This window comes from Vombatus ursinus, unplaced genomic scaffold, assembly GCF_900497805.2.
Source record: "Vombatus ursinus unplaced genomic scaffold, bare-nosed wombat genome assembly UNPS02014778.1, whole genome shotgun sequence".
Lineage (NCBI taxonomy): Eukaryota > Metazoa > Chordata > Mammalia > Diprotodontia > Vombatidae > Vombatus > Vombatus ursinus.
Window position 1 is genome coordinate 19,291,151 of NW_020954556.1, and position 26,741 is coordinate 19,317,891.

At 39.6% G+C, this 26,741-nt stretch overlaps 1 protein-coding gene across 3 annotated transcripts in view; it reads right to left on the reverse strand.

Moving 5' to 3' along the window:
- Nucleotides 1–26,048, reverse strand: part of BMP10 (bone morphogenetic protein 10) — a 32,997-nt gene extending 6,949 nt beyond the window's left edge. Inside the window, exons 1-3 of one of the 3 annotated variants that reach the window (XR_003569352.1) lie at nt 25,583–26,048; nt 11,406–12,479; nt 6,077–6,744 (exon numbers count right to left, since the gene is read on the reverse strand). Coding sequence is in view for 1 of the 3 variants with exons in the window: in XM_027865063.1 (XP_027720864.1) it covers nt 11,545–12,479; nt 25,583–25,913 (1,266 nt within the window). In the remaining 2 variants the exon portion in view is untranslated. Of the gene's footprint in view, nt 1–6,076; nt 6,745–10,696; nt 12,480–25,582 lie in introns of those variants that run through there. The other 2 variants (XR_003569351.1, XM_027865063.1) reach the window with 2 other exon arrangements.
- Between the last annotated feature and the right edge of the window lie 693 nt (nt 26,049–26,741).

Genomic DNA, 26,741 nt, shown 5'->3' on the forward strand with positions numbered 1-26,741 from the left:
TTCTTTCTTTCTTTCTTTCTTTCTTTCTTTCTTTCTTTCTCTTCCCCAGTACTGACTATAGTTCATGGCAAGTACTTAATAAAATAAAGTTGATTGATATTGTCGTGCCCCCTCTCCACAGCCCCAGTAGAATGTAAACTTCTTGAGAGCAGGGATGGTGTCATTCTTTTTTTTTTTTTTTTTTTGCAATTGGGGTTACGTGACTTGCCCAGGGTCACACAGCTAGTAAGTGCCAAATATCTAAGCTCGTATTTGAACTCAGGTTCTCCTGACTTCAGGGCCAGTGCTCTATCCACTGCGCCACCTAGCTGCCCCAATGGTGTCATTCTTTATATTTTTATCTCCAGGGCTGAACATAGTGCCTGGAACATAGCTGGCAATTAATACATGCTTGCTTCCTTGATTATAAACTTTAAAGCAATTTAGAAATGGGAGTTATTTTTGAATGCAAAAAAGGTGCCTAGTCCAGGAGTTCTTAACCATTTTTGTGGCATGTCCCCTTTGACGGTCTGATGGAGCCTTTGGACTCCCTTTTCAGAAGCAATTTTTTTTTTAACATGGGATTACAAACGAAACCAAAACAATTATATTGAAATAGCTATATGATAGCTATTTCAATATAACTGAAGTTCAGGGACTATAGGCTAACAACCTCTGCTCTAGTCCAATCCTTTTGCTTTACAGCAAGAAGAGAATACTTTCGGGCCAAGTCACAAGGTAGCATGAAGCAGAATCTGACTCTCTTGCCCCAGGCCAGTGCTCTTTCCTTTATAGGAAGCTATCTCTTGTTTGGGGAAGTTCACTTATAACTTGTACCATCCTGAGAACAGAAGTGGAATGAATTTCCTGCAGGAATTTTTGTCTTGAGCTCCAACATTTAAGCCTACTTTTAGTCTAGTTCCTTAAGTTGAAGTATCGGATTGGGGCTTTGTCCAGCCTGTCAGGAAAACCGCTTTCTAAAGTGTCAGCCACTGATCCAAAGTATGTATGGGAGATAAATAGTTGCCACAGCAAAACCAACATAAACCCCAAAGCCCCGGAGATCATGGGACCGCTGCCCCTAGTCAGGTCCTGCTCTGGCTTTGCAACCTTAGCTCTATACAGAGCTATATTCACTTAGCTCAACACATGGCTTTTTAGCACCATCTTCATGCAGTGTTCTGCTTAACCTCAGACACACTTGGCTTCTCATTTGGAACTTCCCAAACAAATGTCATTCAGCCAAGTTTGATAGGCCCCTGCCTGCTACAAAGTGCTGTTATGCCTGTAGCCATTTATCATGCATACATAGACCCCTCTGAGTTTTGGCTTCCTTATCTGTAAAATGGGTGGGTAATATCTGCACTTTGGATATTGTTAGAGTAATCATGGAGAAATCACATTGTAAAGTGCAATATGGAGGTGAGCCTCCATCACCATTACCATCATCACCATCGTCACCGTCATCACCATCATCACATCACCACCATCATTCATCTTGTTCGCCTCATATTTTTAGTGGAGTTCAGATGGAAATAGTCCTGTGACTAGTAGTCACTGTTGTGGACTATTGCCCTAGTGAATAAAATAATTGCCTTTTATAAATGAATAAGAGAATTGAGGTGCAAGCTCATTTTCTGTCGGTTCAGTGAAAGAATCTCTAAGACAACTCCAATAACAGACAAGATGACAGTGATGAACTATACCTATCCTGTGTTCATAAGATTTTAATTTCTTCTATTAAAATTACTATATTTTGAATTTCATTTGATACAATTTGAAAACAGTTGAGTATTTGGCATTGTGGTATCTATTACAATGTTATTCTTAAATTTTTATGGGTCAGTTTTATGAATAGTAGTTATGAGTAGTGTTTCAGTCTATTGTGATGCTTTGCATTTAATACAGTTGGCTTAATTCTCAAAGATATTTTGAGGTTTGTATTTGTGGGATGTTATCCCCTTCCTACTAGCCATCCCTGAAGAGAAGAGGAGGAGCAACCATGCCTGGCAGACCCCAGGAATCCAATGCTTAGACCCAGACATTAATGTCCTCTTTTTGCCCCAGGTCCCTCTGCAACACCCCTTGGAGACTGTCAACTTCCTTGACTATCTGACACCCACTTGAATTCCTGTGAATTCTACTATTTCTCTCCCTATCTTTGTAATATTTAATCACCCACCATTAGGAGAAAACTGTCCTCAGTTTCCTCTTCATGTTCTCATTATCCTTATCTCTATCCACTATACTCCACATGTCCCAACCCAATCCTGCCCATCCCCTCCACTGTGCCCTCAGGAGTTCCCATTCCATAACAACAACAACAAAAAAAAATTCTGGACCTCTATCTCATACTCTTTGCATCAAATGCCCTTACTGAGACCAGGCTCTCTCCTAACAATATGGCATCCCTGGCTTTCCTCTCTGGCTTTGGTTGTATCTTCTCTCCTAATAGTCCTGAAAGGAAATTTGGAATACTCCTTGCTCCTTATTGTCACTTCCAGACTCTCCCTTTGCTTTCTTTACTCAGTAAACTTTTTTACTTTTTTTTTTCTTTTTAGGCTATTGGGGTTAAGTGACTTGCCCACGGTCACATAGCTAGTAAGTGTCATGTGTTTGGTCTGAGGCTGGATTTGAACTCAGGTCCTCCTCAAACTTTTTAACTTTTAAGTCTGCTCAGCATGTAAATGCTCCCCAAACTCCCTAACTTTCCATTTCTTCAATCTCCTCAAGCCCCATGACCTACCCCTTCACTCTACCTCAGTCATACATAAGGATGATGACATACTACATCTTACCATTACCCACTTTCTTAATGAGAGAAGCGTAACCCGTGTGGATAATGGTAACATCTAGTGACATTCCCTTACATGACGTGACCTCCTATCTCCATCTCTCCCTGTGCTTAATTTTTTATATATGTCTTCTTTGCCCTCATCAATACCTCCGAACCTTCTATCCTTCAGTTCTTTTTCAGTATTCATGCTCTGACTTCACTTTCCTTTCTCTCTAACCTCAACCCAAATGGTGAGCCATTCCAACACCATACAGTCCTCTGACCTGGAATTCCTTACTCTTTCATCCTATTACTTTTCTCTTTCCACATCTCAGTCCTAGATTCCTCCAACCATCACCTGTTCTCTGCTCCTACTACATGAAGCTGAAGGAATTCTCCTAACTGTGCTGATGGGGTACATTGCAAATCCATACCATCTCACTCCAACTGGATCCTCACTGTATCAAGGCAGTCCTTTTACTCCTCCCTAATTGATTCATTTTATTCCCCTCAGAAGCAATTCCTTACCTTCTTTCCTTCCCAAGCCACTCTCTCCCCACACCCATTCTTGTCCTTATCCACAGAGGACCTTCTGACTTAATTTTACTGAAAAAATTGAGGCTATTTATTTCATTTTTGTCTTTGTATCCCCAGCACCTAGTACAGTTTCTGGTATATAGTAGATGCTTAATAAATGTGTTTGCGGGGCAGCTAGGTGGCACAGTGAATAGAGCTCTGGCCTTAGAGTCAGGAGGACCTGAGTTCAAATCCAACCTCAGACACTTAACACTTACTAGCTGTGTGACCCTGGGCAAGTCACTTAACCCCAATTGCTTCACCAAAAAAAAAAAATGCGTTTGGATCATGTAATCTCTTTACTAAACCACACAGACCATCCCGACTGATGGCCAATCAAGAATTTATTAATTAAGGATTAGTGAAATAGTCTCTGTTCTCAAGGAGTTTACATGTTCTTGGGGAGAAAACAAACACATATACAGTAAGTAATGAAGCATCTTTAATAGACAGGGCCTACCTCCAAGGTGGTGAGAATGGTGCAGCTTCTGCCCTCAGGGAGTTCTCCATCTAATAATCTAATAAAACACTTATACAGTAACTCTAGTACACAATATGACACACTCAGTGCAGTAGACAGGGGCTAAGTACTTCTAGAGGTCTGAGGAGGAAGCTTATTACATACTGGAGGAATCAATCAGAGTTTTATTTCCTTATAGAGCTCCCTGAGGGTTTTATGAGGGCAGTGTTTTGTCAACCTTCAAGCATTTTAGAAATGGAGAATTATTAATATTCATAATGTAGGCAGCTAGGTGGTAACCAGAGTAGATAGAGCGCCGGTCCTGAAGAGTGTGGGCCGGGAGTCAGGAAGACCTGAATTCAAATCTGGCCTCAGACACCTACTAGTTGTGTGATCCTGGGCAAGTCACTTATCCCCATTTGCCTCAGTTTTCTCATCTGGAAAATGAGCCAGAGAAGGAAATGGCAAACCACTCCAAGAAAGCCCAAGAAAACCCCAAATGAGGTCACAAAGAGTCAAACAAGGCTAAAAATGACTGAACAATAATATTCATAGTACTAAACACTAGAAGGGATGTTAAAGGTCATCAAGTCCAATCCCCTTATTTTACAAATGAGGAAACTGAGGCCCAGAGAGTTTAAATGACTTGTCTGAACTCACAAAGATGCTGGAACCTGGATCTGAATCCTGCTCCTCTGACTTCAAATCTACCTTAAAATCGATGGGCTTGACCCTTAGGTTTTTCCCTTAAAATAGCCGTACCGAGTGTGTAAGGCCTGCTGGATCCCTGACTATTTCAGTGTTTGAGCCTAACCCTAGCAAGTTATCCTTTCGCTTTACTGTTCCACTTCCATTTGGGGCTTTGCTTTGTTTTTCACTTTTTAGTTGAACAATAAAAACATGTGGTAGTTGTAGGAGAAGATGTCACAGAAGCTGGTTTCATATAAATATTATGTTAATTAAGACAGATGGGTCTCAAGTGTAAACACAACATCTGCAGGGGGGAGGGGGGCTGGTTTCTGTTTTCTGGTCATGTTTCTTAATATAGTAACTTAGCATCAACACAGTTCCCATCCTGTTAGCATTTTTCACTTAGCAAACCCTGAACTAGGGTATGAGGAAGTTTAAATTACCAATGATTGAGGATATGTTTTCTAAACACATAGAACAGAAGGCTAATTGCCTGAAAAGCTTGCTTTATGCTGAAGAGTAGAGTGTTGGATTACATTGTTCCCGGAATATGATAAGGCAGAACAACATGGTGGAAAGATCCCTGGATGTGGACTTAGAAGGCCATGGTTCCGATCTCAGTTCTCCTATTTACTCTTCTCCTTTTGGGGACTCAATTTCCTTATTTGTAAAATGAGGGGGTTGGAATAGATGGTCTCTAAGGTCCCTTCCAACTTTAAACCCTAGATTCTATTATTTTAGAGGAACCATGCTACTGCAATTAGAAGATGGCACTTGTGGTTCAGGAAGATCTGGGTTCAAATTCTACCATAGATGTGTAATCTTGGGAAAATCACATAAACTCACTAAATCTCAGATCTCTCAACTGTAAATTGGAGATGATGAAGCAAAATTCGCTTATTTCCTGGAGATGATGAAGTAAAATTCGCTTATTTCCTGATCACGAAATGGAGTTCAGCTTATTGACAGAGAAGAGCTTCTCCCAAAAAATGTACTACAAAGCTTCTAAGTGATAATTATCATGAATGGAGCAATTAAAAAATGTTTCTCTAACTCAAGCTCCTGAAAGTTCTACCTGTTAGACAGCTTTAGAGAAGGAACCCAGAAACACACTTTGTGCGTCTCCTAGGAATACCAAGATGGAGAGGCTGAGCCCCAGGCTATCTGGCATCTGACAATGGTTTTTAGCCCCAGAAACTCCTAAAAGCCTGGCTTACCAATGACTAATGGGGTTGCAATCTGCCTCTGTAGAAAGAAGAACCATAGCTTTGAAATCATGGGCACTTGAAGTAGGGAAGTCATGACAGTAATAATCATCCCCACATGTATAGTATTTTAGGACTCTGGAGGAGGGGTTCTTAGTCATTTTTGTGTCATCAACCCCTTTATCTGGCAAAGCCTTTGGACCTCTTCTCTGAATAATGTTTTTAAACGCATACAACAGAATACAGAAGACTATAAAAGAAACAAATTATTTTAAAACACTTATGAAAAAAATTTTTAAACCAGGTACGTGGACCTCAGGTTAAGAACCTTTCCTCTATAGCTTGCTCACATTCATTATTTCACTTGATTTGGCACCTAGGAGAACTAAGAAGGGCAGAAATGACTATATTTATTGTATATGACTCAAGTGACACAAAAGACATTTCAATAGCCATTCCTTGTTTTATTGTTTTCCCACGCCATAAGAAAGATGAACAAATTTGCATCATGAATGTTGTGCTCATATTATGTTTATGATACATTTAGAATATTGGGCAGTCTTACATTTTTCTTCCTTTTCTTGCTTTATTTCAAAGATCATTCACAAATACCTCAACATAATTATCAAATTTCAGTGAAAACAATACTTAACGTTTTCCCTGAATTCAATATTATCCAAGCTATAGAATGAGGACTGATTTCAAAGTAAGAAGAGCTGAGTTCAACTCCTGACTTTGCCACTTGTTACCTGATTAAAATTAGGATAAATCAGTTCCTCTCCCTGGGTCTCAATTTGCCCATCTGTACAATGATGGGGTTAGACAAGATGATTTCTATTGCCTCTTACAGTAGAAAAGAAACAAAGCAAATTTACTGAAGAATAAGATCACCAACAGAAAGCTACCAACAATGGGAAAGTGAAGCAACAGGTAAGAAAGGATGGTAGCTGCTCGCATGGGTGGTCTCAACATTCAAGATTAGCCATTATCTGTTTCTTTAATTTATGCTTTGCTAACAGGTTGAACTGAAATTAGCCATTGAATTTCACAGTAACATTCTGTTGATAAGAGAGGAAACCAAATGGACAAAATTAGAAATGGCATTAAATTAAGTAGCAAACAATATTCCCCAAAATATTCTGCTTTGATATTTGTTCTACAAGGTGATTTTTTTTTTCTGAATGCACACATTTGGTTCATTAATATAGTAAGATGTTAGTTTCTGGCTTGGTTTCATGCAAGGAATTAGTGTAAGGAAATTATTTCTTACAAAAGAGCATGAAGGCACTGAATGAGATACTGAATGAGAACCATAACATTATTGATTCTTTCCAAAGCATATGTTTGTGGCTGTTTCAACAAATGGGCACCATTACTTTATGCTGATCTTCCTTCCCCCGAAAATAGGTTAGGGGTTAACAAAGTTGGGTGTGCATGGGAAGTAGAAATGTTTACAATTAAAAAAACCGCATAAATCTGGTAGAGAGTCCTCCTTAGCATAAGGAAGAACTAGGTTCAAATCTACTTCTGACACATGCTAGTTATGTGATCACGAGTGAGCCTTAGTGCCCCAGGTAACTCCCAAAGGCTATAGTTTATAGACAGTTGCTGTTCTGCATAAGTAGAGGGAGTTTCTGTGTTGAAGGCTCACCGTACTGATGAATTCAGAGGTTCAGCCCATAAACAAAACCAGAATGGTTTGATAATCTTTAGCTTCAGATTATGTACATAGAGATCTCATATTTATGTATATAATAAATTATTTTCAAAATAACAAATTCAACAAATATTTAATAAGCATTTACTATGTGCAGAACACAATTTATCAACTTAGGGAGACACAAAGTCTATATAAGACAGTCTGTTCTCATGGAGCTTACACTCTAGTATTCAGCTAAGATAAACTTTTTTTTTCTCATTGCCTATGATATCATTATGCTACTTTCTTCTGACTAAGTCATTAACGAGAAATTTTCTAGGTTGGAGTAAGAAAAGTAAACTAGCAGGGTTTATACCACAGAATTATTTCCTTTTTCATAGAATGTGATTGCTTGTAGAAATACAGGACTCCAAATTGAACTGATGAGTTGTTACGTGTCATGATATTGACAGTCTTAACAAAAGTAGGAAAGGTAGTATATTAATTAATCTTTTATCTTTAACCAGCCAATGGTCATTAATCTATCATTAATTAATCACTAATGGTCATTAATCAATAAACATTTATTAGGCACCTACTATGTGCTAGGCACTCTGCTGAGCTCTAGAAATACTAAAAGATAGTTCCTGCCCTCAAGGAGCTCACAACCTGATAAAAGAGCTCCTTAAGGAGAAATAGGTCTTTTTCATCAGCTTTCTGGAGGATTGTCATGGGAAATAGGATTAGGCTTGTGCTATTTGACTCTAGAAGGTAGAATTTGGAATAATGGTGAAAATTACAGAGAAGTAAATTTTGCCTCTGTATAAAGAGGACCTTCTTAACAACTGATATCCAAAAGGAGAGCAAACTACCTTGGGAAGGTATGAGTGCCCCAAAACTGGGAGTATTTCAGGAAAGGCTAGATGACCACCTGTCAGGAATACTGTAGAGGGAATTCCTGCATCATATTGGCTATTGGACCAGATGACCTAAGAGTCTACTTTTCAACTCTCAGTGCATTTTCCATAAGTAATGCTTCTAGTGAAGGTGACGAATCCCGTAAGGAACATTATATGATGTCTTAAAGGACAAAGATGAATTTCACTCAAATGCCATACCTATGCCCTACCCAATATCTTGGGACTGAGGTTTTCAGTTAGCTTTTCCCCAGGGCACATATATAAGGTCTGTCCTGAGAGCAAATCAAACATGTTGAGGACATATCTGTGTGATATCACTAGATGAGTCATTTTGACTATTCAGTCAAGCCCTGGGTTGATTCAAACTGCTTTGTTCAGTAACTTCACTGAATTGACTGGCCAGTTCAGCAAGATGGGGAAGAAAGCATTGAGGACCAAATCTCCTAAATATTAACATTAGTCAGTGCACAGACTATATACTACATGCACATATACATTACTTTCAAGCATCAGTAATCTACTATTTCACTGATTCTCTCCACCCATGCAGATTACAAGCCATTTATGACACAGTAGATGGTCTTCAAGAATTACTGTGGCTGAAAAAATGTATCATTCTTCAGCCAACTCAGTGATGAGCCTTTCCCAAAGGATCCCTTCCTAGCCTTAAAGTGTTTGTCTCTCCTTCTCAAGGTGTGTTACATGAGCAGTTACACTGCATTACAGATAGGACAGTATGATAACATATAGGCATGAGACAATAGGATGACCTACATTTATTGGTTACTCTTTTTTATAACCTTCCCACTTGAGTTCAATTTGCACTATTTACAAAAAACCAAATATTTTAAGAGATTGACAGCATGCAAAGTAGATGGTGTTATGTGACGTTTGCCAAAAATAATAAGAGTCCAAAGTGAGAAAAGATGAAACTCTAGGCAACAACGTGCTATAAATGAGTCATCATCCACCCGGGGAGGGTAATGTTTGAAAAGCTTGGCCTAGTATCTGATGTGTTTCATCAAAGTTTTTTCCCCCCAAGTGCAAATTACAAACAAAACAAAACAAACCATTTAGTATTCTACAGTATATTACAACAATAAATATATCAATAAATAGTGGGGAGAAGAGAAGAATTCACATGGGTATTTTAGCCATGGTTGATAGTTTTTTCATATGGATTCCCATGAATGGTTAGAATTAGCCTTTTCAGAGACAGTCCTTTATCACTTCCAGGGAAGATAAATTTACCATAAAAATGTACAGCATATGCATGGATGAATGAAGTAGGAGTTGATGGTGACCAGAGAAGGGATCATCAGGCAGTTAGACTTTCCCAAGAATCTGACAAATTTGCACCTTAGTATAAATAAAGTGAAGGGTCTATTGTTTTTCAGCTCTCACACCTTCTTATCATCTCCATTTGTTGCAGAAGAGTGGTGGAAACATGGCATGTGACACCACTACACACGGTGGGGGTGGGTAGCAGGAACTTCACAGATGTTTCCATTCAATACTTATGTGGATAGCTCTTTCCCTCTCTCTCTCTCTAGAGAAGTCACCAAACTAACAGAAAAACAAGGATAAACTGCATCACAGTTCACTAGAACCCTCAATTAATCATACTTTTCTGCATTTATTGTTTACCAGGAAGAGACAAATCACAGCAAAATGAACTTATATCAGAGACTTATATAAACTTTTAGAGACATCCTGAGTTTAGCCACCCAATCATCCCAATTTTCCACACCTTTAAGAGAGATTCTGCCCTCACTGGTTGGTCACCTTACTGGAGTAGGGGCCCTCCAGCACAAATCCATGATGTAGCCTAACGTCTGCTCTCATTAGTGGCCACCTCATAGCTTCACCTACGTCTGAGTGTCTCCAGACCACAATGACATGCCCAGACAAGCAGACACCAGCCAGTGACTCTGCTTTCCTGGGATCGGGAAAGACAAAATACAATTCCTATTGAGTCTATGCCTCTGGGACTGGGTCTTGGTCTCCAAACATATTCTTTCCTTTTTCCTGATGTTCACTAAATGCCATCTTGTCAAACCTATCCCATCATTTGTTCATTGCTGTTCTCCTGTGGGATCTAGGTTAACTCTCTAAGTCAAGTGACTTCCCTAGCAAACACCACCTTCCCAATACAAATATTTAGCACTGGCACTAGGCCCTTCTGCAAGAGGGAAGGCCAAAAGAATGGTGAAAAGGTTTTTATTTGAGAAAATAATAAAATACATTTTTCATAAGGGTGATATAATTTTATATTGTTTTTTTTCAGTCCCTGATTAGCTTGAGATAGAAATATAAATGGTACTCAAATATAAAAACTTTTTAGAGGCATATGTGCATATGTATATATAGATATATTTATCTATCTACATATATATATATATATATATGTTATACCTGTGTGTCCTTGGGCAAATCATTTAACCTCTCTAGGCTTCAGTTTTCTCATCTATAAAATGATTGATTTGAATCAGAAGATCTCTAAGGTCCTTTTTATCTCTGATACACTATGAATTTGCTATTTTGACAAGTGTTTGTGTGTATATATCCATATACATACCATATGCATACACATACAGTGATCACTATAATCCTTTGATATCTACTCCCAGTGTGAAAGTGACTTTGGGTCCTTGAAGGCTACAGAACACAAATGCTGGCAAGTCCTACCAAACTGGAAAGACTTTGAGTATGAACCCAGTGATGGACTCTGCTGCCCATGAACTAGGTGAGCTAAGTGACTGGAGGCTCAATACTAGAGGGTTATCCACCAAATAATGAGTTTTCTTGACCATAGCGACTAATAAAAACATCTCCTAAGGTGTGGAGGCATTTGAGACATTTGTCAATGGAGGGAACACATTGATGAAGTCATGAAGTATTGTAGCATCTACATATACATATAAGTGCTTATGTACACACATGTATATGCATGTATATGTACATATTGGCTTTATTTTTCTGCTTGGGGAGCCATATGTTATGTGAGACATTGCATAAAGGATGTGTAGAAATTGTCATTTAGATGTGCCATTTTTAATTACAGGTACGTTGCCTGGAAATGGCAAATTACAAGGAAATTCCCCCAGAAAGAAGCAGGCCGAATAGCAAAATATACATTTTCTACAACCCACCAACCTACCTATTTTTCTGAGGCAGTCCCCTTCTGTTTTCTGTACACCTCTCCTTAAATAATCTTATTAAATAGGCACTCAAAATGTACAAAATTTACAGTTCTTGAATATGCTACTGTCGCACATCACTCCTTTCTTTCTCATTGGCTATCTACAGCCACATTCTGACACAGCCATGCCTTCATATTTGAACTTGTAGGTGACAACTCCTTTGTCTAAGTATAAGATAGAGATGGGATCCAGTTTGGTGGGCACGCAGCAAGCCTTGGCAGCTTTCTGGGGATTCTTCAGGTGGACTAGTGCTTGGATGATGGCATGCTTTGTGGGTGTGAGGTGCTCTGCCAGAGGGTAAGAACAAACTCCCCGACACTCATATGCTTCATATCCTGGGGGAGCTATGATCCAGGAATCCCAGCCAATCTCCTTGAAGTCAATGTAGAGAGGAGTCTTTTTGCAATAGTTCCCTTTGGCATTTCTCCTGATTCGGGCAGTGGAGTCATAAATAATGTTGGATCTCATCTGCAATAGAGCTTCCTCCCCAGGACCATCACGGTAATTATCAGTTTCTAGGTCGTCCAGTTCCAGAAGGTCCTCATGATCTATCATTTCACTCAACTCCTCTTTCTCCTCCTTTTTGTCACTGCTCTGGTCATCAGAAAACACGATGAGTAAAGGGACATGATTGTTGTGGGCACTGATGTCTATCTCCAGCTGACCTCTCTCTGAAAGCTCAGCCTCCTCATTTCCGCTCTCTATGTGAACCTCTAGTCGGTGGGTAGTGGAACCTGACCTTCGCCAACGCCTGATGGCATCTGTGACATCAAAAGCCTCCCACTCACTCCTGGTTCCATAGATCTCTCCTGACACCAAAACCAGCATTTTTCTTTCCTCTCCTTCATTTTCTTGCACTTCGAAAATGGTCACTTTTCGTTCTACGCCATCATATAGCAGGTGGCTCCTCTGGGCCAAGGCGTAGAGCCTTAGTTCAGCCATGATGATTTCTTCATGGTGAGGGACGGACACATTGAAGAGGAGTTGATATTTTTGGAGTCCATTAAAGTTGGTTGGTTGAGAAAGCAGATCTGGAAAAGGACAAAAACCAACTTTTAGATGGAAGCTATTACCTTAAAATAAAGCAGCATCATTGACCATAAATAGGAAAAAAATGTTCTTCATAGAATAGATGTGTATGCTTGCCCCATATGTTCCCTCCACATGCAACAAATGTTTCAAAAAATACCTATTCAGGGCTTCTTGTATACAAGACCCTACACTAAGTTTAGAAAATACAAAAAAAGACAGGGCACAGGTCCTGCTCTGTACCAGCTTATAATTAAAGAGTGGTAGGGATGGCATAGGGTAAGATATGGCTGAATGATCTGGGGAAAGAACAGACACATAGATAATTATGATATAAAGGGGAGTGACATAAACACAAAGAATAGGTCCAGGCAAAATCCTATGAGAAATCTGAGGTGTAAGATATTTCTGTCCATAGAGTTAATGTCAGAGAAGCTCTATGGAGAAACCGGCACCTGAACTGGACCTTAAAAAGAGGGAGGGACTTCAGCAAATGAAGATATGGGTTGGAGACGGTCAGAGAGTCCATTTCAGGCAAGAGAAACTGAGAGCAAAGACATGGAGATTAGCATGAAAATGGGAGGTGGAGAGTACTCCAGTTTGGCTGAAACATGAAGCATCAGAAGAGGAGGGGTAGAAGATAAGGCTGGAAACATAAGTTGGAGCCAGATTGTGAAGTGCCTTCAATGGAAGAGTCAGGAGTTTTTGCTTTATTTGGTAGGCGATGGGGATCCATGTTCATAGCTCAGGAATGTTCCCTTTGTTATACTCATCCCATCCTCATGGAGTCACTTCCTATACTTTCATTTTATCATCCACGAGCTTTCATTTTGCACTGAATTCTCAATCCATAAAGCCAGAGCATCATGGCCCATGTTAACTTTCTGGCTTAGAGTAAACAGCTCTAATAGGGGCTAAAGGATTACATTCCCAGGAGTCATTTCATTCCTGGAGTTCTATTCTGCCCCTGTAATCCTGTCTTGTTACACTCTCACCCAGTCCCCTGGGGCGGGCAACAACCAAGGTCCAGTAGCTCTGGCCTTTGCCCTACAATACCACTCAGTGGAGACTGTGAGGAATACAACTTCTCTCCCATCCACCCACTACTTTACCACTATGGACAGAAAACTCCCACCACCTGTAACCTTCTAACCCTATAGTGCTCAATTACCCCATACTTAGGAGTAAACTATCCTTAACACCTACTTCCTATTCTCCCCTCCTTATCTTCCTCAACACTGCCGTACTCATGTCCCATTCCAACTTTGCCCATGTCTTCCACTGAGCCCTCAGGAATTCCCATTCCATAATAAATATAATTCTCTTCATTCTGGATGTCTTCCTCTCATATTCCTTCCATCTGCTTGCTCTTAGAGACCTTGCTTTCCTCACATGAATCCTTGATCTTCCCCTCCAGCACTAGCTATAGTATACCAAGACACTGGAGGGGGACTCCCAACATCCCTTGCTCCCCGTTGACACCTCACAGTTTTTATTGTCCTTCACTTTTCTGCTTTATTTGAAAATATTGACTACCCATTCCTCCTGGATACTCTCTCCATTCTGGGTTTTTGTGATATTATTTTCTCCTGGTTCTCCTCCTACCAGTTTAACCATGCCTAATCTCTCTCTCTTTCTCTCTATCTTTCTCTCTCTGTCTCTCTCTGTCTCTTTCTCTCTGTCTCTGTCTCTCTGTCTCTGTCTCTCTCCTCTGGACTTTGGCATCACCAACCGCCATTTCTACCTTTCAAACTGGATTTTCGAGAGTCATCTCAAATTCAACTCACTATCTTTCCGCACAAACCCATACCTCTTTGAAGCTTTCCTATTTTTTGAGGGCATTTGCCAGGGTTCATAAATTCTGTGTCATCCTCTATTCCTCACTCTCCCTTGATCCACATATCCAATCAATTGCCTAATCTTGCTATTTCTACCTTCATAACATCTCTTCTATTCAACTCCTTCTCCTTTCTCACTCAACCACCAAACTTATTTCAGACTCTCAACACCTCTTGCCTAGACTATTACAATATCCTTCAAATTGGTCTCCCTGCCACTCTAATCGATCTTCCATATAGCTGCCAAAGAGATTTTGTTTGAGCACAGATCTGACCATGTCAATCCCTTACTCAATTAACTGTATTGGTTTCCTATTATTTCTAGGATAAAACATAGAGTCCTTATTTTGGTTTTTTTTTTAATGCCCTTCATAACCTTATTCTGACCTATCTTTCCAGATTTGTGTATATATGTATGTATATATATGTATGTGTACATATATGTGTGTGTATATGTATATGCATGTATATATATATATATATATATATTGATCTATCTCTTACCTTCTTCTGCTATAAGGTACAGTCAGATTGGTCTTCCATTTGGTTCTCCATTTCTGTGATTTTTTTTTGAGCTGGTTGCTCTCTGTGCCTAGAATATGTAATCTCCTCATCCCTATCTTGTTAAATCCCTTTCTTCCTTCAAGACATAGCTCAAGAATTACCTTCTATATGAAACCTTTATTGATCTCATCCTTCCCTCACCCTTTCCCTGCCAATGCCCTACCTCCTATTTTTTACGTACACATGTTTTCTCCCCTGATAAAATGTAAGCTTTTGAGAGTAGGGTTTGTTTCATTTTTGGGGTGTCTGCATCCCCAGTGTCTATTATAGGTCCTGTAACATAGAAAGTGTTTAAATAAATGTTTATTGAACTGAGAAAACTTCCCCACTCTTCCTAGTAGGCCAAAATGAAAGTAATAGAGTCAAGTTATATTCAATGCAATCTGATAGTTATTGTTTACTATGTGCAAGATATTGTGCCTAAGTGACCCCAAGATTAGATGGGAAAATCTTTTGCAATTGACAATCAACCTCATTAGAACTAGAGACTTATTTTCCTCGTTCTCTTAAGCAACTCAAGTTTTCTACACTATCAGGAGCATAGGTTGAAATAATCACTTAGTTCAGAAGATCTAGAATTGGCAGGGTCCCTAGAGGTCCAACTCCATCTTTTTAGGAATGAGGACACTGAGGCCTAGGCAAGAAATTGCTCTAAGGTCACCTAGTAACTGGTAGGGTCAGTATTTGAACCCATGTCCTTTGACTTTGGGGTCACTAGTTATCTCCCTACTTTAACAGTCCATGATTTTATGAATATATGAATAAAAAAAGCAAATTTAAAGGCACTGTGGAGGCTCAGGGCATAGGCACTGGAAGGCATATTTCAAGAATATGGATGAACGGTATATGCTAATGTATTTGTGTATCTTTCCTTTAGTTGGAGGCCTTAATGTGGCAAGAGCTTTGGACTGGTAATTAGAAAACCTGGGTTATGGTCCCAATTCTGCTACTTACCCCTGAGTGACCTTAGACAATCACTTCCCCTGGCTGGGCTTCACATTTCTCCTCTATAAAATTAGGGAATGGACCCAGAAGATTGCTAACATCCCTTACTACTACAAACCCAAGAACTAAGCTATGACCTCAACTTATGTTGTGAACTCTTCCAACTCTAGCACTATATGGTTCTGTGTCTTTACATGGGTTATTAATAGAAGTTGAACTTTCTCTGAAGATCTTTCAAACTAAAAGTCTTTCTCTGTTGCCCACCATGTGTGGTGTGCAGGTGACCTCCAAGTCCCTAAGACAATGCTAGCAGAGGGCATACATGGCAGATCCTATCAAGTTGAAAGGGCTGAGTCTATGGTCTGAGAGCCAACATAGCTAATTTCACCAGAACAAAGAATGGCAACCCATTAAACAGATTCTTAAAGTCTGGATATAAATGTCTCTGTAAAGTTATGGGGTTGGGTTAGGTGAATGCTCAAAGATAATTGCTTTTAGGCCTTTAGATCAGAAAGGACCTTATCTACTCTAACCTTTTAGAGAGGAGCTGAAAATCCTTTTTACCCTAAATACCAATATATCCTGTGAACATTTTACTGTATTATAGCCCAGACCTCATACCAAATAACTTACATAGTGAGTTAAAGTCTGTTAAAGTCTTTGTGTCCCTACTTTAGAATTCCTGATGTATAGAAAGACTACACACACACACACACACACACACACACACACACACACACACACACAAGTAGTTGCTTAAATTATAGTTTTGAAAATTGCTTCAACTGTCTTACTAACTCATCTATGAATCTATGTATATGGATATGGTATCGACATATCCTGACTCATCTATGGACTGGTCTACACCTCTTATCTTAATTTGAGATAATTTGAAGTTTAATTAACTATTTTCAGTGTCAGCACATGAGGGCTTTATACTAACTTATACTTAGCCCAAGACAGACATTCAGATCAAATAAAAAAAGGAAGAATTTTGACATTGCTGTATTTTGAGAACATAGGTGGCACAGTGGATAGAGTGGAACCTGGAGTTAGGAAGACTTACCTTCATGAATTCAAATTTGACCTCAGACACTTACTAGCTGTGTGACCCTGGGCAAGGCACTTCACCCTGTTTACCTCATTTGCCTCATCTGTAAAATGAGCTGGAGAAGGAAATGGCAAACCACTCCAGTATTTTTGCCAAGAAAACCGCAAATGGAGTCACAAAAAGTCAGACAAACTGAAACTACTCAACAACAGGATATATTTTTACAATTAACTCAGGCAAAAATCACAGAATTTAATGATTCTAATCTAACTTACTTCTAAATAGAGAACCCTTCTATGAAATAACTGACAAGTATCACCCTTCCAGAGAAGGGAGCCTTATTGCTTCCCAAGGCAGTTTGTTCTACTTATAAATAGCTCTGCTGAAAGTCTTTCCTTGAATTAAGCCCAAATCTACCTCCTTGTGCTTTGCGCCCATTGCTCCTTCTTCTACTTTCTTTTTGGCTCCAACAGAACCAGTTTAATTCTTCTTTCAGCGATTAAAACCCTTGGAGACAGTTGCTATGTCCTCTCTAAGTCTTCTATCAGCTAAATATCCCTAGTTTTTTTTTTTATAACTTCTTTTGATTTCCTTTTATTAGATTATTTGCTTTTTTTGCAATGACTTTTGCCTCCATCTATTGCTTTCCACTTCCATTGCTACCACCCTAATTCAATTCAATCTGATTCATTTCAGTTTAATTTAGTCCTGTCCCTGCTATTCACTATCTATGTGATCATGGGTATGTCATCTGACTTATTTCTGCATCTTAGTCCCTCACGGCACAGTGAAAAGAGCCCTGGCTTTGGAGCCAGATGGCCTAGATTCAGATCCTACCTCTATGAATGACCATGTGTGTGACCCTGGGCAAGTCACTTCAGCTCTTCAAGATTCAGTCTCCTTATGGTAAAATGAGGTGTTGTGCCAGATGGTTTCTAACGTCCCTTCTGAAGAGCTCTAAGTCTATGATTCTATTCATTTCCACAAGCATTTATTAAGTGCCTTCTCTGTGCCCAGCACTGGGTTAGGCACTGGGCATAGAAAGACAAGAATGAAACAGTTCCTGTCTTCAAGGAGCTTGTATCCTTCTAGTTTTTGTCACCTCATACCTAGACTATTCTGTAGCCTTATATTTGGTCTACCTGCCTTTAATCTGTTATCATATTCATTTTTAAAAACATTTTAAAAGCATAATATATTGATGAATGTGTGAATTTATATTTATATAGGAATAACACAATTATGTAGCACCTTAAGGTTGATGAAGATCTTGCCTCATGACAACCAGGTAAAGTAGATAGTACAAATACCCACATTTTACATATGGTGAAACTGAGGCTCAGGGAAGTGAATTGACTTGGTTATACAGCTAGTAAGTATTGGCGCTGAGACTAAACCTTTGGTTTTGTTGTTGTTGTTCAGTCTTGTTTGACTCTCTGTGACCCCATTTGGGGTTTTCTTGGCAAAGATATTAGAGTGGTTTGCCATTTCTTTCTGCAGCTCTGTTTGCAGATGAGGAAACTGAGGCAAGCAGGATTAAGTGACTTGTCCAGGCTCACACAGCCTGTGTCTGAGGCCAGATTTGAACTCAGGAAGATGAGTCTTCCTGACTCCAAGCCCAATATTCTATCCACTGTACCACCTAGCTGCCCCTAGATCTTCTTGCACTAAATCCAATTAGCATTCTTCCTCTTGTGCAACATCCCTGGGTACCCCTCATTCAAAACCTTTCAGTGGCTCCTCGCCGGGCAGTGAATGGTCCGAATGCAACCTGGCGATAAAAGCCCCCACAATATACCTTCCCAAGTTTATCCTCCCTCTTCCCTAATGAAATTCCTGCTTTGAATGTCTACTTTTTCCCTGAACACGTCTTGTTTTTGTTTTTGTTTTGTATTCTCTGCACTTTTGCTCAAACCATTCCCCTCTCTTGAAATGCCCTCTCTCTCCTCTCCTCTCCTCTCATTTCTGCCTTTTACATAGATAACCACCTTCAAGGCCAACCTCACCTCCCACTGACACCCAATAGAATCTTCTCTGCCCCTTCCCCGTGTAAGGAATCTGCTTTTTTTTATTTCTTACCATTTATTTGTCACGTCATGTATTTCCCATTACTGTTAGTTACCTTTTCATACCTAGCTAACTTTGGAGAAGCTCAGTACCAGATTGGTCATAGGGTGACTATCACAGGATGATGAATTTGGGTGTCCACAGCACCTCTCCAGGACCATCTACTGAGTTGTTATATTAAATTGATGTCTATACCATATCCATACACATGCTTATACTATACCCATATTTGTTGAATGGAATTGAATTGTTGAAGAGAGGAGCTGTGAATTGCATTGGTGGAGAGAATACCCATGTGGACCAAATTACAGTCCTTGCAGTATTTAAAGACTTTCTATGTATTGATTTCCTTCTCCCTCCTCGAGTACAAGTTTATTAAGGGCAAAGATCATGCCATAACTTTAGGAATCTTTGGCTCATAGCTTTAGAATGGAAATAAACCTTAGAGTTCATCAAATCAAACCTTTTCATTTAACAGAAGGCACAGAGGCACAGAGAGAGGTGAAGTGATCTGTCCAGGATCAGCTAGTATGTGTCTGAGGTGAGATTTGAACCCGGATGTTACTGACTCCAAGTCCCAGTACCCTAGGAACTTGTTACTAAATTCCTACTGCAGCATAGAGCTGTATCTCACACAAAGTTAGGCAGTAAGGCATTGGCCTTTTAATCAGAAGATCTGTATTTGAGTTATGGATCTTATACCATTTAGGGGCATGACCCTGGGTAGGCCACTTTTTTTTCTTCTCTGAGTCAAAGTTTTCTTATCTATAAAATGAGAATAATAATAATTATAACTCCCTACCTCATAGTGTTGTTGTGAGAAAAGCATTTTGTAAACCTTGGAAAACCATGGAGATGAGAGCTCTGATGACTAGGTACTTAACAAATAAATCCTGATTGATTCCAAGTCATAACCCTCAATGCTTCTATTGATTGATGAGATGTCCTGTCAGTGGGTGTGTATATTTGCTTCAGTACTGAATAGGTGGGTCATAGAATCTAGAGATGGAAGTAATTTAGAGGTTACCTGGCCCAGTGGTTCTCATACGTTGTGGCAATATCGTTCAGGCACACTATGAATTGTATGGAACGTTCACCTGTAATCACATGCATAGTCTCCTTGGAATTGCCAAGAGCTTATATTTGTGATCACATGTCCACTCAACAGACCCCATTGTGCACCATGATTCTGCATGGTAAAAGATACTACTGTGCTGTGAGCAAGAACAGCTTAAGAACTGGTAATCTTGTCCAACCTTCTCACTGAACATATGCAGGAAGTCAGACCCAGAGATGGGAAGTTACTTGGCTAAGGTCATTATGCAAATGGGTAGCAGAGCTGGGATTTGAACTCAGGTCTTCTGAATCCTAGCTCAGAGCTCTTTCCATTGGAACATTCTGAGAAGTAGAGATGGCCCTGCCCTGAAGTTCCCTGCTTGCCTTAGTAACATGAACAGTGATCGTGTGAGGGCCAAAGAAAAGAAACGAAACCAATGAGGAAACTTTTCTTTTTGGATTAAAAATGTTTGAGGTTCTGCACGTATGCAAATGGAGTAGATAGCTAATGGTTTTATGGGTAACCACAGATATATATGAATATATATGTAATTTCTAGGGAGATTTTTTTAAGTTCCTTTAGGATAACATTTGTATTAAGGAGACCCAAGGGCTAGGGAAGATAACAGTAATAATGACAATAATAATAGATAGAACTTATATAGCACTTTAAGGTTTACAAAAATGCTTTACATATGCTCTTATTTGATCCACATGACAGCCCCTTGAGGTAGGTGGTATTATTATCCCCATTTTACAGATGAAGAAATTGAAGCATTGAGAGGTTAAGTCACTTGCCAAGAGACAGCTAGATGGCACAATGGATAGAGCCTTGGCCTGGAGTCAGGGAGACCTGAGTCAAATCTGGCTGTAGACATTTACTAGCTGTGTGACCCTGGGCAAGTCATTTAACTATGTTTGCCTTGTTTCCTCATCTGTAAAATGGATTGGGAGGCAGGTAGGTGGCTCAGTGGATAGAGCCCTGGGCTTGGAATCAGGAACACTCATCTTCCATGGATTGAAATCCAGCCTCAGATACTTACTAGCTATGTGACCCTGGACAAGTTACTTAACCCTCTTGCCTCAGTTCCTTGTCTGTAAAATGGGGTAGAGAAGGAAATGGCAAACCACTCCAGTGCCTTTGCCAAGAAAACCCCAAATGGGGTCGCAAAGAGTCGGACAAGACTGAAATGATTGAATGAAAGCACCACAACAACATCTGAGCTGGATTTGAACTCAGGTCTTCCTGACTTCAGATTAGTTCTTTTACCCACTCATAATTACATAGTAACTTAGTTCAACTGTTGTTTTCCCTGTTTTACAGGTGAGAAAACTAAGTTCCATTTAGAAAGTGATAGGGCCCAAGGTTGCACAGCTGGTAAATTTAGGCACTTCTACTCAAACCCAGGTCTCCTCACTGTATGTCCTGTGGTCTGTCCACTGCACCACACTGCCTCCCTACTGCTGGTGCTTTAGCTTTCTCCCACTACTTCCTGTGGTTATGGTCTGATAGCATCCAAATGCCTACATTCAGCTATCAACTCAACACCTGTGTGACTCTGGCCAAGTCACTTCACTCCTTGGGGGCTCAGTTGCCTCATACATAAAAATGAGGGAGCTGCCCTACATGTCCTTTTAAGTTCTGGACCTTATCATCCTTAATCACTTGGGATAGACTTTGAAAGTTTGATGCACAAGCTGAGTTCAATTTTCAGGCTTTTGTTATCATTGGACAACTAATTGCAGGATTTTCAAACTCAAAATTCTGGCTTATATCTGTAATAGATTCATTTTTATATGTGTTATTATAGGCAATTTAAAACACTCAATGTGACCAATTAAATTAATTTTGCAACTATTTCCATCGAAATAAACAAATTTAAATGCATAAAATGTCATAGCAACCCAGTCTTGTTTCATAATTTTCAAATAGAAAGGACCTTAGAGATCATCTAGTCTAATCCTCTTATTTTACAGATAAGGAAACTGAGGCCCAGAAAAATGAAGTAACTGATCCAAGGTTACATAGGTTGCAAGGGCTAGAGCTGGGATTCAAACCCATGTCCTCTGACTCCAAGTTCAGAACTATTTCCACTACACATCATCTAAGATCCCACTAGCGTTCTTTGTTTATTCTTTCTGGTACACATTTCTTCTTTTATGCTCATAATAATGTTCTCCACTTTCCTGGTTTTGCTTTTTTCCCCTTTGTATTGTTTCAACAAATTCCTTCCAGATTCCTTTGTACCCCTCACACTTGTTCTTAATTATGGTATTCTATTCCATGAATATATCAATTTATTTAATTATTCTCTCAGAGTTGACTTCGAGGCTGTTTCTAACTTCTCGCTTGAATGTTAGAGCTAACACTGAGAACTGTGGATGGCCAACGGGCTCTTTTTCATGCGTGGATATGAACGATGTCACTCTCCAGGCTCTCAACAGATCAGGAGCTCTTAGGGATAAGCCCAGAGGTATGCGGCAGCACTTGAGAAGAGGTTCTGGAGTGAGATTATCACTGAGTTTGAACTTGCCTGCGTAAGGTGTCTACAGATATAAATGTCATTTGTCTTCTTTCACAAATTAGTGAATGCTGAATTCTTTTTTTTCCCTAAAGCTTTAGCAAAATTTAAAACCAAGTAGCAAATACAATGCAGTGTGTATGTGTGTGTGTGTGTGTGATGTTTTATAAAAGATGCTGGAACTTTAAAAAAAACTTTAAAAAATAAACTTATATGAGTCTAACCAATAAACACATTTGAGCCACATATTACTGGTTTGATGGGCATATAAATATAGGTCACAGAGTCATAGATTTAGTTTTGGAAAGGACCATTGAGAGATCATGAGGCATGGTGGGTAGAGGGCTAGCCTTGGAGTGGGGAAGAATTGGGTTCAAATCCTGTTTATAATACATTCTAGCTGTATGATCATGGATGGGTGAGTCACTCAATTCTCTTAGTTTTCCAGGCAACTCTGTAGGCAGGAATATGCTGGAGCCTAGCTCAAATCTGCTGGCCTGTTGTTAAAAATCATCAAACCCTACCAGTCTACGCTTGATTTATTGCTTTGTTGATTATCTAGACTTAAGAAAGTGTTGGAAGAAGTATTAAAGGTGCAGGTTAAAGGTAGAAGTGTGTGATATGTACGTTTTTGTTTTTCCCAGAAAGCTGGTTGTTATACATCTACCATACACCACTGTCTCTAATGTATAAAGGAGTTGCTGATCTACACTGGTTTTGAGAGTTTCCATACCAGGAAGTTCTCTATGCCAGTGAAATCCCAGACCTAAAAATGAATAGCGTTACCCCTAAATTATATTGTGCACATTAGAAAAAGTCCTTGAGGTAGAGGTGAAAAGAACCTAGGAATAGGATTTGGGATCAGAAGGATCTGGTTTCCAATCTTTGCTCGGCTGCGTTCTACTTGCGTGACTTTCTGCAAGTCTCTCTTAGCCTCCAGATTCTCATTTATAAAATGAGGGGGTTGGACAATGACATGTTCTCCAAGGTCCTTTTCAGCCTTAAATTCATGATCTATGAAGAAATGTGTACAAATTGAGCAAGGTATAGCCCAATGTATGATGGTATATTGCTATTGCAAAGCATTAGATTGCTACTGAACCTAGCAGTCTGGACAAAGCTATGTTAACCTGTCTTTTGGTGTCCTATCCATTACCTAGAAAGCTCTGCTAGATACTAAAATTTGTAAGGAATAACAGGAGTAAGTTCTGTATTTAATTAAAAACTGTAAATAAGATTCTAAAGCCATGTGATTCAGTGAATAATTTTGGTTCTACTCCATTCCACAAATATTTATCAAATGCCTACTATGTGCATGGCAAAGTGCCTGGTCCTGAGGACCAACAAACAAACCAAAAAAACCCCAACACAGTCTCTTGGAGGAATGCTGGTAGAGTGGAAAGAGAATCAGCACTTGAATAAGAACATGTAGATTCTGTACCAGTTATGACACTTACTACCTATTGACCTTGGGTGAGTCACTTAATCCCTTTAGGCCCCAGTTTACTCATTTGTAAAATCAAGGGGTTGGATTAGATGGACTCTGAAGGCCCTTCCAGCTCTAGATGGACGATTCTACGGAGCTTTGAGCAGTTTGTTAGGTGAGGTACTGCATGGGGACAAATGAATGGCGTATAAGGTAGATTATAACAGAGGGAAAGGAGATAACATAATTTATTAACCAAAAAATTTGGAGAGGGAGATAGCTCATTCAGGATTGGCTGAATCATGGGGAAGAGAATTCTTTCTGAAGTGTGTGAAGATACATTATCCCTTTACTAGCAAATTTAATACAGTAGCCCCTCTCATTTCTACACTGTTTCAACTTTTCTTGAATATAAAAGCAAAATTTCCCTAGCAAATTGCCAGTCATGTCATCCTGCCTTTAGTCTGAGTTTCTGAATTTTCTTCTTATGCTAAACTGACAAAGTGAAGCCAATAAGAAGGTTTGACTAGCAGTCGCACTAGCAGTGCGAGCTTAGAGGGAGAGACAGGCAGGATGCGACCGGTCTGTGTTTTAAGGTATTCAAACAGAAGATGGTAATCTGATCAGAAGAAGATGAGCCCACTTCAGGCGTAGTGCTATGGTGTAAGATAGAAAGTCTACTGGGACATTCCTGCCAAGATCTACATAAAAACCACACAAAAAACCCATAAGCCTTTGACGGCATTGTATAGACTTCCATACGTATTTATATTGTATATAGACGTCAATAGGTATATATGTGTGTGTGTTTATATATATGTATATACATAGTGTATGTGTGTGTATGTGTATATATATATAATAGTGTGCATATATATACACCATGTAAAAATACACAGTGCATATATGTGTACATATATATAATTTATACTTTATATACACATATACACATATTGATGTCTATATATAATGTAATTCATATGTAAGTATATACAGTGCCAGCAAGAGCTTACGGTGTTTTTATATGGTTTTTATACATATGCAGTAAACATACATATACACACATATATATACCTATTGATGTCTGCATGTAGTATAATTGCATATGCAAGCCTATACCGTGCTAGCAAGAGTTCACAGTATTTTTTCATATGGGTTTTAAAAAATCTATATACAGTATACACATATATACATATTGATATCTATATATAATATAAATGTACATATGTGCACATATACACATGAGCACACACACACACACACACACATATTGGCCTAATGGATAGAAAACCATCCTTGGAGTCAGGAAGACGTGGGTTTGAGTCCCTTTTCTGACATGTATTGGCTGTGTGATCCTGTACAAGTCACAACCTTTCAAGCTCTTGGCAACTTCTATGATTGTCTATTGCAGAGAAAATACAGAACTCTATTGGAAGAGAGAGTTTTCTCACCCAAGAATTCCTTGTACCAGTGAAACCCAAGATCTAATTGCTATCACAACCCTATGTGTGTGAATTGATACGTCAATAATATACACATATATTATATAGAGTACATATATATATATATATATATATATATATCTTCATTTTTTAAAAGTGTAGTTGAATTTATGGTGGCAAAAGCCCAAACTTACCTTCATTTTTGAAACTTCTAATGATGTTTGCAGATGGCATTGAAGTGCGATCAGTTGCAAATCTATTGTACAGCTCTAACATGTATTCGGGTGGGTCGACCTTGGCTGGACTAGGCAGGGGGATCTCAGACAGGTTCAATGTCTTGAGAAATTCATTTTTCACACTCTGTAGCAGAGAAGTCAAGTCAACACCATCTTGCTCTGAAAAAACTTCATCCAACAGGCGCAGATCTCCCAGGGGAGGGTCCTCCAGGCTCATGATGGGGTTGCCAGATCCCAAGGAGGCTCCCAGACAGAGGACTGCATAGAGCTGTAGGACTGGGGAGCCCATGGCTTTGCTCAAGCCCCCAAGCCCGGCGAAGTTGAGGTGTCAGTGGCGTGAGTGGTCCGAATCCTCTGGAGAGGACTTGACTTATGTCATCCGGAGTTGCCAAGTTTGGAAACTCTTTCAGAAGCATTCCCTCACTCTGTCTGTCTCTTTCCCTTCTGTTCCTCCTCTGCCCCCAAAAAAAGCCAGGTTGCAGTAATTGGACAGCAGGATCGCCTATGGGAGCCTAGCCTTTCTTATCTCTTTAGTGTAAACTTGTGCACCAGATTTTGTAGCTATCTCCCAATTCCTTTTTCTTTTAATGAGCATTTTGTAAACACTTCTACATTCTGACACTGGTGAGAAGATAGGACAATTTTCTTCTTGAAAGGGCTCTGTCTTGCTTCCTTTCAAGCAGCCTCTCTCAGTGGACATGGACACTTTTTGATCTTAAACATTTCTAGCTCACAGGGAAGAATGGATTGTTAGGCACAATAACACAGGAGGTGTCAAAAATTAACTTACTTCTTATTACTTCCAGGAACTGTGATTTTGTACGTATTGACACCCTGTCCATTGACACAGATCTTGACCCATTTATGACTTAGTAGATATTTTTTGATGGTCATCCCCTAATAGCCAATTGTCTGGTGATAAGCTTCTCCACAATTAGCAGAGTTGGTCCTCAAATAACAGGTACCCAAATCCACTGTCCATCTGTACTCAAAGCCATCTGGCTTGGCCTGTAGTGGCCAGAGCTTATCTATTGCTGGCATGACCGTGGAGATCCCAGGATTACCTCCAAACCACAGTGAGGCATTAGAAGAGGGCTTTGGTGGATTCTGTTCACCC